General features: G+C 42.3%; 1 protein-coding gene across 2 annotated transcripts in view; it reads left to right on the forward strand.

The window, feature by feature from the left end:
• The first annotated feature begins 1,888 nt into the window (after positions 1-1,888).
• adora1b (adenosine A1 receptor b) overlaps positions 1,889-18,248 on the forward strand; it is a 30,283-nt gene continuing 13,923 nt past the window's right edge. The window contains exons 1-2 of one of the 2 annotated variants that reach the window (XM_055891208.1): positions 1,889-2,805; positions 2,901-3,251. In XM_055891208.1, the coding sequence (XP_055747183.1) occupies positions 2,911-3,251 (341 nt within the window). In that variant the 5' untranslated portion in view covers positions 1,889-2,805; positions 2,901-2,910. Of the gene's footprint in view, positions 3,252-18,248 lie in introns of both variants that reach the window. The other variant, XM_055891207.1, reaches the window with a different exon arrangement.

An 18,248-nucleotide genomic window follows, 5' to 3' on the forward strand; every position in this document is an offset into this window, starting at 1 on the left:
ACTACAACGATACAGGCGTCCTTCCTAACTCAGTTGCCGGAGAGGAAGGAAACCGCCAATGGTGACATTAAAACAGTTACTGAGTTGAATGGCTGTGATAGGAGTAAACTGAGGATGTATCAAGAACATTGTAGGTACTCCACACTACTAACCTAATTGACAGGGTGAAAAGAAGGAAGCCTGTACAGAATACAAATATTCACAAACATGCATCCAATTAACATGCATCAAATTAACATGCATCCAATTAACATGCATCCAATTAACATGCATCCAATTAACATGCATCCAATTAACATGCATCCAATTAACATGCATGCAATTAACATGCATCTAATTTGCAATAAAGCACTGCAATAAAAACTGCAAAAAATGTTGCAAAGAAATGTACTTTATGTCCTGAATACAAAGCATTATGTTTGGGGCAAATCCAACACATTACTGAGTACCACTCTTCATATTATCAAGCATGGTGGTGGCTGCATCATGTTATGGGTATGTTTGTCATCGGCAAGGTCTTGGGAGTTTTTTAAGGATAAAAAGAAACAGAATAAAGCTAAGCACAGGCAAAATCCTAGAGGAAAACCTGGTTCAGTCTGCTTTCCAACAGACATTGGTAGACAAATTCACCTTTCAGCAGGACAATAACCTACAACAAAAGGCCAAATATACACTGGACTTGCTTACCAAGAGGACATTGAATGTTCCTGAGTGGCCTAGGTACAGTTTTGAATTAAATCGGCTTTGGCATGACATAAAAATGGCGGTCTAGCAAATGATCAACAACTTAACTCTTAGAGACTTACCCAGAAAGACTCACAGCTGTAATCACTGCCAAATGTGATTCTAACATGTATTGACTCAGGGGGTTGAATACTTATCTCATCAAGATATATTAGTCTTTTCTTTTTCATATTCTTTTTCTTTTTTTTTACAACTGTTTTGCAACTTTTTCTTCCACTTTGACATCACAGAGTATTTTGTTTAGACCGTTGACAATTTAAAAAAAAAGAAGTACATCTATGTTATTCCCACTTTTTAACACAACAAAATGTGTAAAAAGTCAAAGGGGTGTGAATACTTTCTGAAAGTCGCTGTAGTTAATCTCTCTATGGTGACCTCAGCCCTCACATTGCCGAGTGTCTCACAGATGGCTGCTCAGAAACAGTCAAACTGGACGAGATAAGAATCTGTCTGTATCCTAAATAGCACCCTATTCTCTATATAGTGTGCGGGCCCTGGAGCCCTATTGGCCATTGTCAAAAGTAGTGCACTATAAAGGGAATATGATGCCATTTGGTATTCAACCCATGCAAAAATGCCTCGATTATCCTACACTGTGACTGGAAACACTTATTTTGTCTATAATGTTAAACAATCAGTATTGATTTCTGATTATCTTCCTTAAAACCAGGCCTGGAAGAATAATAATGAGCAAATGGAATTTAATTTTGATCAATTATACAAAATAAATGATTGTTTCCTATGTGCTAAGATGAACATAATTAATTTAACTTCATTTGTAATGATCATTCATGACCTTGAAATCAATATGCTTATAGTTAAGTAGTCTATTCTGGAAATGACATTATGATTGGTCTATTGGATGACTGTAGTCACTATAACAATAGTAGGCTTACTGCTAGTCTTAACACTGTTTTACAGACTTGTAACAGTGTAATACATGCATTATAGTAGTCTAGGCTACCATACAAAATCCTCTTCCACTTTTCCTTGTGTTTTACTTATTGTTTCCTACCGACCTATCCCATCAGAGCGATGTGATTCGACCCACTCACTCCCTATCATAACGTCACCAATGAGCTGTGGCTGTGAGACACCCTGTTGATTGTTTGAGAAACGTTTTACACAATCGAATTGACACCGGAGCAGATAGGGCGTAGAAGGGAGAATAAATACATTCCAAATAAATAGTTCTAGGATATGCTAGGAATAACTCTACTAGATCAATCAAAGAAAAAGTTAAATCACAATTCGCCCTATAGGCACAAAGAGAGAGACGTCTCCGGGACGGTCCTGGCAGCACAACAACAGTTAGGGCGAATTGGAAGAAATCCATTGGAAATCCTCTCTCCATTGGAAGAAACAAGGCACCTGCAATGGCAGTTCACAGAGTTGGAATTATGGCGAAATGGGCTTCAAAATAAAACACTTTGGGATGTGATAAATAAAACGGACAAGGAAAATCAGAGCGTGTGTGACCAAAACATATCAGAGCGAGAGTAACGCGCTGAGAGCTATATTGGGTCACCGCATTGCTGCTTTGACTCTCAAAGCAACCGGAACGGAAATAGCACGGCGCACGAGCACGGGCGCCTGGTTGCATTTGATTTAAGCCGCCGCCTACCCCAGCAGGGAGACCGTTCTGTTTCGTCCACTAAATGACTATCCATGACAGATTTGTTTTATTTTTAACTACGACCTGTTTTTCAACTGGTAACCGAGAAACCGTAGATAAAATAAGATGTTAAAGTGATTACCAGGGGTAAATAATAAACAATACCGGGCAAGCAAGGTGCCTTCCCCGAGCGCAGGTGGATCCAACGGAGTGGTGGAACAGGGTATTGAACGAGGACAGGAACTGCAGCGTACAACGATAACCTCGGGACTACTAGCCTACTACTACCTTCAAAGAATAGGTCTAACTATTCATTCCTATATCTGCTTTTTGGGGTCCATATGATGCTAAATTGTTTCACAAACTGGATGTGTATCAGAACATCATTATGGTGGAAATAGAATAACCCAAGTGATGTAGAACGCATAACGTACTTGGACTAAAAGGTGTGTAACTCTAATTAAATTATTGTTTTGTAGGCTTCCCAAGCTTGCTTTTGTTGAAATAATACCTAGTTCTCTCTCATGTGGACCTATAATAGTCTGTAAAGGATGCCTGAAGCACTCGCTCCAGCCCAGGCGGTCTACATCGGCATGGAGGTGGTGATTGCCGTCTTCTCCGTCCTGGGTAATGTGATGGTGGTCTGGGCGGTGAAAATTAACAAGTCGTTGAGAGACACAACATTCTGTTTCATCGTTTCTCTGGCCTTGGCGGATATCGCAGTGGGAGCCCTCGTCATCCCCTTGGCGATAACTATCAGCATCGGACTTCAAACTCACTTCTACAGCTGCCTGATGGTCGCGTGCACGGTGCTGGTGCTGACGCAAAGTTCCATCCTGGCGCTCCTGGCTATCGCGATTGACCGCTATCTCAGGGTCAAGATTCCAACCAGGTAAACAACAACACCTCATCATGTCTTATACCTACACTGACCAGTTATACTCTTATTGAGCAGGTGGATAAAATGCACTACTGAGGAGGATGATGATGATGATGATGATGAGGATGAGGGGAAGGTGGTGTGGCGTGGGAGCGGGAGGTGATGAAGAGGGTGTAATGATGATGATGATGAGGAGGAGAAGAAGGTGTGGCGTAGGAGGAGGAGGTGATGAAGAGGGTGTAATGATGATGATGAGGAGGAGGAGAAGGTGTGGCGTGGGAGGAGGAGGTGATGAAGAGGGTGTAATGATGACGATGAGTGGAAGGTGGTGTGGCGTGAGAGGAGGAGGTGATGAAGAGGGTGTAATGATGATGATGAGGATGGGAGAAGAAGAAGGTGTGGAGAGGAGGAGGAAGTGATAAAAAGGTGTAACGATGATGAGGATGAGGAAGATCTGATTACCAGGTGGTTATCATGGTGGTCATCATAACACCTTTTGGTTCCATGTCACTAGGATGCCTACATCCTCACTGCCAGGCCACATGGAGAGGGGAGGTGTCTGACATTCTGGTATTAACATGACAGCACACACACACACACACGCACACACACACACACACACACACAGACAGACAGACCGAAAGACATGTACACAAATGTGTGAAGACACACACACACACACCGACAGCTTACCATAGCAGAGCGATACAAGCATCTCTAATTAGCTGTTATGTCCTCAGGAATGCAGTGAAGGAAGGATGAGAGACTAACAAGGCATCACTGTGAGGAAGAGTGGAGAAATCACATCTCTGTTCTTCTCTGCTGTCAATGTGAGGAGGAGTGGAGAAATCACATCTCTCTTCTCCACTGTCAATGTGAGGAGGAGTGGAGAAAATCACATCTCTGTTCTTCTCTGCTGTCAATGTGAGGAGGAGTGGAGAAATCACATCTCTCTTCTCCACTGTCAATGTGAGGAGGAGTGGAGAAAATCACATCTCTCTTCTCCACTGTCAATGTGAGGAGGAGTGGAGAAATCACATCTCTCTTCTCCACTGTCAATGTGAGGAGGAGTGGAGAAATCACATCTCTCTTCTCCACTGTCAATGTGAGGAGGAGTGGAGAAAATCACATCTCTGTCTGTCTTACTCTTTCTTCTCTGCTGCCAATGTGCTGCTTTTTGCTGTTCAGCTTAAGGTACTTGACCATTTTCTAGGGAACGTATTCAGAGATATTAGAGGAGAATACAACAGAGGATACCATTGAGGTCAAAACACGTCAGGCTAGTTAAATATTCAAAGAGCACCTATGCATTTAAAAATGAATTTGTTGTTTCAGGCTTTTTGGGAGATGCCATCATCCTTTTTTTTTTTGAAAGATGAGGATGTATTGGTTTATGTTTCAGTGGAATTGAGTGAGTCTGTGACAGTGACAGAGATTACATTTTTAGTAATGCATATTGAATGTTAATTAACAGCCTCTGGTGCTGTGGTGCATGTACTAGTGCTGCCAAAGTAGAGCTGCCATGTCCAGGGTGAAACAAAAGGCTTGGGGCTGTGCTGCTGAGAAGAAGCAGAAGGAGACTGAGGAGAAGAGAAGCCTAGTAGCAGAAGGGAGTTTTTCCATTCTCCATTTGTTGGAGAATATTCTTAGACAGTGATCGACTTGCTTTTAATCCTTTTTTAACGAAGTCACTGACTTGGGAGAGAGATTGTGAATGGTTCATTTGTCATACGAGAGAGAGGAGATAGAGAGGTTGGGAATTTGTTATGCACTTGTCTTTTCCTGGCAGGGGTATAGCTGAATGTCATTGTTGACTCTTTGATTTCCTTGTCTATTATTAAACCGTCTCAAGTTCTCAGTCAGCTCATACTCATACCTGTCATCGCCTCTTTCACACCACGTTTACTACTTCTACAGAAAATAACACCGAGGCAGTGTACTATAAGCTATAATTTAACTTTTTCCAATTATAAATCAATTAATGATTCCTTGATTATACAGTAGTTATTCTGTATGAGGACACCAATATTGGATTACAATTGAATTCTGGATTTTACAGGGATTTGTCTGCCGTTATAATCCATGGACATGCAGCCTAAAATTTTTGGGGGGACACGTTAGTCCTCTACAATGTCGGGTTGTATGGGAGAGAGTCTCAGTCTTAAATCGTTTTCCACACACAGTCTGTGCCTGTATTTAGTTTTCATGCTAGTGAGGGCCGAGAATCCACTCTCACGTAGATACGTGGTTGCAAAGAGCATCAGTGTTTTAACAGCGCGATTTGTCAAGGCAGGATACTGAGCGCAGCCCAATCCAGAAATCTGACAGTGGCTTCTGATTAAATTCAATTTTCACAGAACCGCTTGTTGGAATTTAGATGAGGCTCTCTTGTTCAGATATTGGTAAGTGGACTGGAGGCAGGGCATGAAAGGGTTATATAACGTATCCAGTTGTTTGTGTCATCCGTTTCGGGAAAGTACCTGCGTAATTGTGCACCCAACTCACTCCGGTGCTTCGCTATATCACATTTGACATTGTCCGTAAGCTTTTCAACGTGACGGTGCCCAAATTGAAAACGTGCAGCGGTTGTGAGATATGAACATGAGACTCACATGCTTTTGAAAATATAGATGGCTATTATTTTCTATCGGTATCATGATGAAAACCCTACAACAGCTCCCTAACAAAGTGGAGTGAGGGTAGGAAAGAGATTAAACGTGGATCAAAAAATCATGGCCTCTGTTTGAAAACATTCCTTTTCAGCGGTTCCACACGTTCCTGTGACGCAGGATGTGTGGGAAAAAATATTTGTGGTATTTTATTTTGTAATATTCCATTATATTCTTACTATAATATGTATGTGTGTTGACTGTGATCGGGTAGTTGTGTCTTGTCTGTTTAATGAACAAAATAACCAACTATTGCGTTAATTTGAATGGTGCAGCCAGGCTAATTCAACTCAAAACATGCTGTTCTGTTGTTTAGAAAATACATTTTATTAGTCTTATAATGTTTTCTCAGGACCTGTCTAAATGAATTAAGAATGGATGTCTTTTTAATGGTGTATCTCCTTAATGGATTATTCAAATAGACGCCCAACCGACATCTACACACCACAACTACCCCTCATCTCCGGCATGCTGGCATACAGGGAGGTATAAGGCAAAATACCATAAATTCTATGTGAAAGCATTATAAGACACTGGACGCTGCGATGTTCACAAAGCACTTGGTAAACCAAAATGTGAGTCGGAACCAGTCCAGAACCGCTAAGTCCCCTAAATAGGGATAGGATTGAATTAAACAGCAAAACATTCTCTCAGCTCCATGGATACATTTGTAGAATTGCAAGAAATTGGCAAAAAAATTAAAAATAAAATGTGTCTCCACCGCCAAGATGGGGTTCCCAAAGATGTTTTCTAAAATTCAGTAGCGTCCACCACCTATGACCCTTTTTGATACAGAAAAAACCCTGGATTACATCATATGATCATTCTTATCGTTGTCCTACATGTAAGACAGTATTACCCAATCAGACAACAGGTGGGTCTAATCCTAAATGCTGATTGGTTAAAACCACGTTCCAGCCGGTATCTATTCCACAAATTACCGGCAAAGGATGTTACATTGAAATGCCAATTTACTCTGTTCCATCAGACTGTGCAATCTACTGTCTTATCAGCCCAGCCAGGCAATTTAGAAACTTGATCTTCACTGTAAAAAGCATCTAGACATTTTCTCCCTTTTTTTTTTTTTAGACTAGCATTTGGTTTTGAACAACAGAGATTTGTATTGCCCTTGCTGTCTGTCTTGCCTACATTGGCAATACTGTTTCAATATTGAAATTCAATCTCCAGCTGTCTGATAGTAATGGACGAGACAGACAGTCTGGCAGCTTTTCTCAGCCAGTTTGCTGTCATTCCAGATTCAGTTTGAAGTGATTGTGTTAGCCGTGTTGTTGGCCAGCTCCTCTGAACAACAGTGTCCTGACGAGAGAGCACATTTTCTATGCCAGGAAAAAATGTGCATCATTAGCTCAATGTTATGGATGTACCCCCCCCCCCCCCCCCCAAAAAAAACCCCAACAACAAATCACTAGAAAACAGATTAAACAAACACAAATGCAGCTACTTTGTTGTTATTCTGGCTGCACTGTTTGACGTGACTGTGTTAGCAAAGTTGGCTAGCTAGCAAGCAAGGGATAAGAACATTGCCAGACATCAGGGTAACGGAACATTGAGAACCAACGACTGGATGACGTCCATAGATTTAGAAAAAAAGACTTAACGACTGCGTCTCTGGCAAGCGAACCAATAGAACGAACGACCAGCCGGCTTGGGTAGCAACCCTAGATTTGTGTCGGGACGATATCTCGTGGAAGGATGAAATAGTATCAATACATTCATTAACATCAAGAAAATATGAATGAAAATGAATGACAATATGTCAATCCTCATTTGAATATGTTGGTAACCCGTTGTATAAAAGTGAGAATGCCCTCGAAGACGATATATTGGCAAGGTTTGACTTCGTCTCGGGCCTAACAACACGCATGCCAATATATCCTCCAAACACCGGCATCTCTGGCACTATCACTTAAATAATGCATCAATCTAAACCAGACCTGTAAAATATACCCAGGCCTATAGAGCTCAAAAGAGGGTAGTTGAAATGCCACTCCAACCACCTCTCACTATTCTACATTATACTGTACATGGACATAGTTATGCAAGAGGAAACAATACCCAGTGTGGATCATTTGGATAAGAAGCAATCTGTATTTTTATTAAACCATCAGGTTGTTATGGGAACCCTGTGCGTAATCTACACTAGACCGGGTGTGTGTGTGTGTGTGTGCGTGTGCGTGTGCGTGTGCGTGTGCGTGTGCGTGTGTGTGCGTGTGTGTGTGTGTGTGTCTTAAGCACACACTAGACACTCCCTGGCTGCTATTTGAACTGTTATCAGTTTGTATCCATTAGTAGTCTTTCTTATGAACAATACTCACTAGTGTTCAGTTCAAGTGCTTATCACTACACTTTTTTCATATCAAATCAATTGGCCAATTTATTTAACCTTTATTTAACTAGGCAAGTCAGTTTTAAGAACAAATTCTTATTTACAATGATGGCCTACCAAAAGGCAAAAGACCGCCTGCAGGGACAAGGGCTAGGATTAAAAATAAATAGCATATAAATATAGGACAAAACACATATCATGACAAGAGAGACAACACAACACTACACAAAGAGAGACCTAAGACAACAACATAGCAAGCCAGAAACACATGACAACACCGCATGGTAGCAACACAACATGGTAGCAGCTCAAAACATGGTACAAACATTATTGGGCAAAGTCAACAGCACAAAGGGCAAGAAGGTAAAGACAATAATACATCACGTAAAGCAGCCACAACTGTCAGTAAGAGTGTCTATGACTGAGTCTTTGAATGAAGAGATTGAGGTAAGAGTGTTTGTTGCAGCTCGTTCCAGTCGCTAGCTGCAGCGAACTGAAAAGACGAGCGACGGATGTGTGTGCTTTGGGGACCTTTAACAGAATGTGAATAGCAGAACGGGTGTTGTACAGTATGTGGAGGATGAGGGCTACAGTAGATATCTCAGACAGGGGGGAGTGAGGCCTAAGAGGGTTTTATAAATAAGCATCAACCAGTGGGTCTTGCGACGGATATACAGAGATGACCAGTTTACAGAGGAGTATAGAGTGCAGTGATGTGTCCTATAAGGAGCATTGGTGGCAAATCTGATGGCCGAATGGTAAATAACATCTAGCCACTCGAGAACACCCTTACCTGCTGATCTATAAATGATGTCTCCGTAATCTAGCGTGGGTAGGATGGTCATCTGAATCAGGGTTAGTTTGGCAGCTGGGGTGAAAGAGGAGTGATTACGATGGAGGAAACCAAGTCTAGATATAACTTCAGCCTGCATCTTTGATATATGCTGAGAGAAGGACAGTGTACTGTCTAGCCATTCTCCCAAGTACTTGTATGAGGTGACTACCTCAAGCTCTAAACCCTCAGAGGTAGTAATCACACCTGTGGGGAGAGGGGTATTCTTCTTACCAAACCACATGACCTTTGTTTTGGAGGTGTTCAGAACAAGTTTAAGGGTAGAGAAAGCTTGTTGGACACTAAGAAAGCTTTGTTGTAGAGCATTTAAAACAAAATCCCGGGAGGGGCCAGCTGAGTATAAGACTGTATCATCTCCATATAAATGGATGAGAGAGCTTCCTACTGCCTGAGCTATGTTGTTGATGTAAATTTAGAAGAGTGTAGAGCCTAGGTTTGAGCCTTGGGGTACTCCCTTGGTGACAGGCAGTGGCTGAGACAGCAGATTTTTTGACTTTATACACTGCACTCTTTGAGAGAGGTAGTTAGCAAACCAGGCCAAAGACCCCTCAGAGACACCAATACTTATTAGCCGGCCCACAAGAATGGAATGGTCTACTGTATCAAAAGCTTTGGCGAAGTCAATAAAAATAGCAGCACAACTTTGCCTAGAATCGAGGGAAATGGTGACATCGTTGTGGACCTTTAAGTTTGCAGCCCAACAGGTTGAAGCCCAACAGATCTGCATTCTGTTTAAAGCTAGAGCAGCATACATTATTTTCAGATATTTATATCTGAACTGAGTTGTCCACCATATCTGTACATTACATATACGTTATGCTTTTTTATTTTACAAGAAAACAATAGAAGAGGTACAACAAGGCTAACACAAGGCTAACAGTGCAACCAATCAACATAGCCTGCAGCCATGGACATGGTAATGTGAGTCCCTGTCTGACTATCTTCATTTTTATCATTCCCCAGGCCATCAGCTCACCCCAATACACTGACACACACAATTTCTCTCTCTCTCTCTCTCTCTCTCTCTCTCTCTCTCTCTCTCTCTCTCTCTCTCTCTCTCTCTCTCTCTCTCTCTCTCTCTCTCTCTCTCTCTCTCTCTCTCTCTCTCTCTCTCTCTCTCTCTCTCTCTCTCTCTCTCTCTCTGTCTCTCTCTCTGTCTCTCAATTCAATTCAATTCAAGGGGTTTTATTGGCATGGGAAATATGTGTTAACATTGCCAAAGCAAGTGAGGTAGATAATATATAAGTGAAATAAACAATAAAAATGAACAGTAAACATTACACATACAGAAGTTTCAAAGGAATAAAGACATTACAAATGTCATATGATGTATGTATGCAGTGTTGTAACGATGTACAAATGGTTAAAGTACACAAGGGAAAATGAATAAGCATAAATATGGGTTGTATTTACAATGGTGTTTGTTCTTCACTGGTTGCCCTTTTCTTGTGGTAACAGGTCACAAATCTTGCTTCTGTGATTGCAGCAGTTTATCAAGATTGGGTTTGTTTTCGAATTCTTTGTGGATCTGTGTAATCTGAGGGAAATATGTGTATCTAATATGGTCATACATTGGGCAGGAGGTTAGGAAGTGCAGCTCAGTTTCCACCTAATTTTGTGGGCAGTGTGTACATAGCCTGTCTTCTCTTGAGAGCCATGTCTGCCTACGGCTGCCTTTCTCAATAGCAAGACTATGCTCACTGAGTTTGTACATAGTCAAAGCTTTCCTTAAGTTTGGGTCAGTCACAATGGTCAGATATTCTGCCACTGTGTACTCTCTGTTTAGGGCCAAATAGCATTCTAGTTTGCTCTGTTTATTTGTTAATTCTTTCCAATTTGTCAAGTAATTATCTTTTTGTTTTCTCATGATTTGCTTGGGTCTAATTGTGCTGTTGTCCTGGGGCTCTATGGGGTGTGTTTGTGTTTGTGAACAGAGCCCCAGGACCAGCTTGCTTAGGGGACTCTTCTCCAGGTTCATCTCTCTGTAGGTGATGGCTTTGTTATGGAAGGTTTGGGAATCGCTTCCTTTTCGGTGGTTGTCGAATTTAACAGCTCTTTTCTGGATTTTGATAATTAGCGGGTATCGGCCTAATTCTGCTCTGCATGCATTATTTGGTGTTCTACGTCGTACACGGAGGATATTTTTGCAGAATTCTGCATGCAGAGTCTCTCTCTCTGTCTCTCTCTCTCTCTCTCTCTCTTTCTCTCTCTCTCTCTCTCTCTCACTCTCTCACTCACACACCACCTCAGCATCCACAACGTGTGTGTGTGTGTGTGTGTGTGTGTGTGTGTGTGTGTGTGTGTGTGTGTGTGTGTGTGTGTGTGTGTGTGTGTGTGTGTGTGTGTGTGTGTGTGTGTGTGTGTGTGTGTGTGTGTGTGTGTGTGTGTGTGTGTGTGTGTGTGTGTGCGTGCGAAGCTACACTGCCAGTTCTGCAGTCTTAATGAGACTGACAGAAGTCAATGTGATACCAATGAGCCTACTTTTTCTTAGCAGTCAGATATGCAAGCCAGCAACCGGGAATAAGCGAACTGAAAAATCTGTTGGGAAGTGAGCTGGCAACTGGAGGGTTGCTGGTATCAAATCCTAGATGCCATTGCCTGCTGTTGTGCCCTTGAGCAATGCACTTAACTCCCCACAACAACAGCCCCCCGGTAGCTGTGTGGCAGCCTCTTGCAACTCTCCAGGGGGGTTGCGGGGGGGTTGGAACCAAAATTATTTTTGAATTGCTTAATTCTGAACAGAACCATATTTTTTTTTCTTTCTGTTCCACTGTTCCGACCAGTTAAATAAAGTTCTGAATCGGTTCGAAACAAAGAAAAGTACCGGTTTATATCTTTCCTTTCTGTTTCTTTTTAAACCTATGAAATTGTTTTTTTTTAAACATTTTATTTAGCTCAACATAAATAAATCATTTCCCCAGTCATGCAGTGCGGATAGAGCAGTTTGCTGTGGAGGGGGCAATATATAGCTCAGAGAGATGTTTACATGCACCATGGAAAGACAGTGCAAGATGCAACTGGACTTTTGCAGGTGGGGAGAGAGAGCGAGAGAGGGTGGAGGAGGAGGCTTGGCTTTATGCGCTGGGTATTTTGTAATGGCATGTATTATCTGAATTAGACCCACTGAATTATACCTACGGAGGAGCGGTTTCTATGGAGGAACTTAGAATGTCTTTAAACTTCAGAGTTGGCCTAACGTTGGACCAGAGAAGCTAGCTGACAAGCTTGCTTGTGCAGAGTGGTACCAGAATTAAAAACAGTTCATTTTGTAGTTAATAAATCAAATGTGAAATGAGATAACTATATTATCCCTAACTAGCATTGAAAAAGTGAATCTATTCTTCTGTAATAAAAAAATCTTTCTCCCTATCTTCTGAATCACTTGTAACGTCAGTAGGTTACAGCTATGCTTCGGAGGGGGAGGGGCTTGTAACGTCAGTAGGTTACAGCTATGCTTCGGAGGGGGAGGGGCTTGTAACGTCAGTAGGTTACAGCTATGCTTCGGAGGGGGAGGGGCTTGTAACGTCAGTAGGTTACAGCTATGCTGCGGAGGGGGAGGGGCTTGTAACGTCATTAGGTTACAGCTATGCTTCGGAGGGAGAGGGGCTTGTAACGTCAGTAGGTTACAGCTATGCTGCGGAGGGGGAGGGGCTTGTAACGTCAGTAGGTTACAGCTAAGCTTCGGAGGGGGAGGGGCTTGTAACGTCAGTAGGTTACAGCTAAGCTTCGGAGGGGGAGGGGCTTGTAACGTCAGTAGGTTACAGCTAAGCTTTGGAGGGGGAGGGGCTTGTAACGTCAGTAGGATAAAGCTATGCTTCGGAGGGGGAGGGGCTTGTAACGTCAGTAGGTTACAGCTATGCTTCGGAGGGGGAGGGGCTTGTAACGTCAGTAGGTTACAGCTATGCTTCGGAGGGGGAGGGGCTTGTAACGTCAGTAGGTTACAGCTATACTTCGGAGAGGGCGGGGCAGATTGCCTACACACATACAGTTGAAGTCTGAAGTTTACATACACTTAGGTTGGAGTCATTAAAACTAGTTTTTCAACCACTCCACTAATGTCTTGTTAACAAACTATAGTTTTGGCAAGTTGGTTAGGACATCTACTTTGTGCATGATACAAGTCATTTTTCCAACAATTGTTTACAGACAGATTATTTCACTTATAGTTCACTGTACCACAATTCCAGTGGGTCCGAAGTTTACATACACTAAGTTGACTGTGCCTTTAAACAGCTCGGAAATTCCAGAAAATTAATTAATGGCTTTAGAAGCTTCTGATAGGCTAATTGACCTATTTGAGTCAATTGGAGGTGTACCTGTGGATGTATTTCAAGGCCTACCTTCAAACTCAGTGCCTCTTTAGTTGACATCATGGGAAAATCAAAAAAAATCAGCCAAGACCTCAAAAGAATAATTTTAGACCACACAAGTCTGGTTCATTCTTGGGAGCAATTTCCAAACGCCTGAAGGGACCACGTTCATCTGCAATGACCCCAAGCATACTGTGCCTAAGTTGTGGCAAATGGCTTAAGGACAATACAGTCAAGGTATTGGAGTGGCCATCACAAATCCCTGACCTCAATCCCATAGAACATTTGTGGGCAGAACTGAAAAAGCGTGTGCGAGCAAAGAGGCCTACAAACCTGATTCAGTTACACCAGCTTTGTCAGGAGGAATGGGCCAAAATTCACCCAACCTATTGTGGGAAGCTTCTGGAAGGTTACCCGAAACGTTTGCCCCAAGTTAAAGAATTTAAAGGCAATGCTACCAAATACTAATTGAGTGTATGTAAACTTCTGACTGTAAACTTCTGATAAAAGCTGAAATAAATCATTGTCTCTAATATTATTCTGACATTTCACATTTTTAAAATAAAGTGTTGATCCTAACTGACCTAAGACAGGGAATTTGTATTAGGATTAAATGTCAGGAACCGTGAAAAACTGAGTTGAAATGTATTTGGCTAAGTTGTATGTAAACTTCCGACTTCAACTGTACTTACTGGCAAAGATGTTCAGCTATCAGGCAGACTCTGGAAGAAGATTCTGAATGACAGAGGGAGGGCTTTGAATAGGCGCTTTGTTGCGTTTTTTTGTGGAACAGAATATTTTTAGCCTGGAACATAAAACAATGTTATTAAACAGTTCTGTTCCGGAACGGTATAGTTCACTTTCGTTCCCGGTTGTGATTATGTTCCTTGAAAAATGTCATTATTTTCCAGTTTTCAGTTCTGTTCCCTGAACCGGTTCCAACCTCTGGTATGTATATACAGCATGTGTGTGTGTGTGTGTGTGTGTGTGTGTGTGTGTGTGTGTGTGTGTGTGTGTGTGTGTGTGTGTGTGTGTGTGTGTGTGTGTGTGTGTGTGTGTGTGTGTGTGTGTGTGTGTGTGTGTACATGCAGTATACTGTATGTGTGTGTATGTACATATATGTGTCTTTCAGAGGGGTTGGGTTAAAAGCGGAAGTCAAATTTCGAGTTGAACCTTGTGTGCAATTGACCAATAAAGAGATCTTAAGCTATTGTGCTGCCTACTGAATGAAGAATCATTGCAGTCTGTCTCTGTTCAGCGCACAGTTTGGAGGATACATTAGTACTGTAATGTATGAGGATATTGAAATGTAGTCAGTTTGGAGGTTACATTAGTACTGTAATGTATGAGGATATTGAGATGTAGTCAGTTTGGAGGATACATTAGTACTGTACTGTATGAGGATATTGAAATGTAGTCAGTTTGGAGGATACATTAGTACTGTAATGTATGAGGATATTGAGATGTAATCAATTTTTAGAAACCATGAATCACCGTCATTGCTTCGAATGAAAATAAAAAAAGAATCCTGGAACGCAGTGCTGGGAGGGAGGGAGGGAGGGAGGGAGGGGGGAGGGATGGATGGATGGAGGGAGGGAGGGAGGGAGGGAGGGAGGGAGGGAGGGAGGGAGGGAGGGAGGTGAAATAGAAGGCATGGAATGAGGATTGCTCTTTTCTTTATGTTGAAAAGCTGTATTAAATACAGGTTTAACATGTCCGCTGCCATGCTATTCTTGTTTGTGGTGCAGGGAGTTACAGATCTTGTTGTAAACGTTTCGGTAATTGTAAACGCTTTTTTTAAGACCAAGTGAGATTTACACAAACATTTGTGTGATTCAAACTTTGTCTTGCAGCTATAGGTGTGTGGAGAACTAACTATTTGTGTTACGGTAGAGGTGACTAACTTCTTGTGTTATTGTAGAGGAGACTAACTCCTTGTGTTACGGTAGAGGTGACTAACTCCTTGTGTTACGGTAGAGGTGACTAACTCCTTGTGTTATGGTAGAGGTGACTAACTCCTTGTGTTACGGTAGAGGTGACTAACTCCTTGTGTTACGGTAGAGGTGACTAACTCCTTGTGTTACGATAGAGGAGACTAACTCCTTGTGTTACGGTAGAGGTGACTAACTCCTTGTGTTACGATAGAGGTGACTAACTCCTTGTGTTATGGTAGAGGTGACTAACTCCTTGTGTTACGGTAGAGGTGACTAACTCCTTGTGTTACGGTAGAGGTGACTAACTCCTTGTGTTACGAAAGAGGAGACTAACTCCTTGTGTTACGGTAGAGGTGACTAACTCCTTGTGTTACGGTATAGGAGACTAACTCCTTGTGTTATGGTATAGGTGACTAACTCCTTGTGTTACGGTATAGGTGACTAACTCCTTGTGTTATGGTAGAGGTGACTAACTCCTTGTGTTACGGTAGAGGAGACTAACTCCTTGTGTTATGGAAGAGGTGACTAACTCCTTGTGTTATTGTAGAGGAGACTAACTCCTTGTGTTACGGTAGAGGAGACTAACTCCTTGTGTTACGGTAGAGGTGACTAACTCCTTGTGTTACGGTATAGGTGACTAACTCATTGTGTTATGGTATAGGTGACTAACTCATTGTGTTATGGTAGAGGAGACTAACTCCTTGTGTTACGGTAGAGGTGACTAACTCCTTGTGTTACGGTAGAGGTGACTAACTCCTTGTGTTATGGTAGAGGTGACTAACTCCATGTGTTTTGGTAGAGGAGACTAACTCCTTGTGTTACGGTAGAGGTGACTAACTCCTTGTGTTACGGTAGAGGTGACTAACTCCTTGTGTTACGGTAGAGGTGACTAACTCCTTGTGTTACGGTAGAGGTGACTAACTCCTTGTGTTACGGTAGAGGTGACCAACTCCTTGTGTTACGGTAGAGGTGACTAACTCCTTGTGTTACGGTAGAGGTGACTAACTCCTTGTGTTACGGTAGAGGTGACTAACTCCTTTTGTTATTGTAGAGGTGACTAACTCCTTTTGTTATTGTAGAGGTGACTAACTCCTTGTGTTACGGTAGAGGTGACTAACTCCTTTTGTTATTGTAGAGGTGACTAACTCCTTGTGTTACGGTATAGATGACTAACTCCTTGTGTTATGGTAGAGGTGACTAACTCCTTGTGTTACGATAGAGGTGACTAACTCCTTGTGTTACGGTAGAGGTGACTAACTCCTTGTGTTACGGTAGAGGAGACTAACTCCTTGTGTTACGGTAGAGGTGACTAACTCCTTGTGTTACGGTAGAGGTGACTAACTCCTTTTGTTACTATAGAGGTGACTAACTCCTTGTGTTACGATAGATGTGACTAACTCCTTGTGTTACGGTAGAGGTGACTAACTCCTTGTGTTACGGTATAGATGACTAACTCCTTGTGTTATGGTAGAGGTGACTAACTCCTTGTGTTACGATAGAGGTGACTAACTCCTTGTGTTACGGTAGAGGTGACTAACTCCTTGTGTTACGGTAGAGGTGACTAACTCCTTGTTTTACGGTAGAGGAGACTAACTCCTTGTGTTATTGTAGAGGTGACTAACTCCTTGTGTTACGGTAGAGGTGACTAACTCCTTGTGTTACGGTAGAGGAGACTAACTCCTTGTGTTATTGTAGAGGGGACTAACTCCTTGTGTTATGGTAGAGGAGACTAACTCCTTGTGTTACGGTAGAGGTGACTAACTCCTTGTGTTACGGTAGAGGTGACTAACTCCTTGTGTTACGGTAGAGGTGATTAACTCCTTGTGTTACGATAGAGGAGACTAACTCCTTGTGTTACGGTAGAGGAGACTAACTCCTTGTGTTATTGTAGAGGTGACTAACTCCTTGTGTTACGGTAGAGGTGACTAACTCCTTGTGTTACGGTAGAGGTGACTAACTCCTTGTGTTACGATAGAGGAGACTAACTCCTTGTGTTACGGTAGAGGTGACTAACTCCTTGTGTTACGGTAGAGGTGACTAACTCCTTGTGTTACGGTAGAGGAGACTAACTCCTTGTATTACGGTAGAGGTGACTAACTCCTTGTGTTATGGTAGAGGTGACTAACTCCTTGTGTTACGGTATAGGTGACTAACTCATTGTGTTATGGTATAGGTGACTAACTCCTTGTGTCATGGTAGAGGAGACGAACTCCTTGTGTTACGGTAGAGGTGACTAACTCCTTGTGTTACGGTAGAGGTGACTAACTCCTTGTGTTACGGTAGAGGTGACTAACTCCTTGTGTTACGGTAGAGGTGACTAACTCCATGTGTTTTGGTAGAGGAGACTAACTCCTTGTGTTACGGTAGAGGTGACTAACTCCTTGTGTTACGGTAGAGGTGACTAACTCCTTGTGTTACGGTAGAGGTGACTAACTCCTTGTGTTACGGTAGAGGTGACTAACTCCTTGTGTTACGGTAGAGGTGACTAACTCCTTTTGTTATTGTAGAGGTGACTAACTCCTTTTGTTATTGTAGAGGTGACTAACTCCTTGTGTTACGGTAGAGGTGACTAACTCCTTTTGTTATTGTAGAGGTGACTAACTCCTTGTGTTACGGTATAGGTGACTAACTCCTTGTGTTATGGTAGAGGTGACTAACTCCTTGTGTTACGGTAGAGGTGACTAACTCCTTGTGTTACGGTAGAGGTGACTAACTCCTTGTGTTACGATAGAGGTGACTAACTCCTTGTGTTACGGTAGAGGTGACTAACTCCTTGTGTTATGGTAGAGGTGACTAACTCCTTGTGTTACGGTAGAGGAGACTAACTCCTTGTGTTATGGAAGAGGTGACTAACTCCTTGTGTTATTGTAGAGGAGACTAACTCCTTGTGTTACGG

Source organism: Salvelinus fontinalis, chromosome 31 (assembly GCF_029448725.1).
Source record: "Salvelinus fontinalis isolate EN_2023a chromosome 31, ASM2944872v1, whole genome shotgun sequence".
In the NCBI taxonomy this organism is placed as follows: Eukaryota; Metazoa; Chordata; class Actinopteri; order Salmoniformes; family Salmonidae; genus Salvelinus; species Salvelinus fontinalis.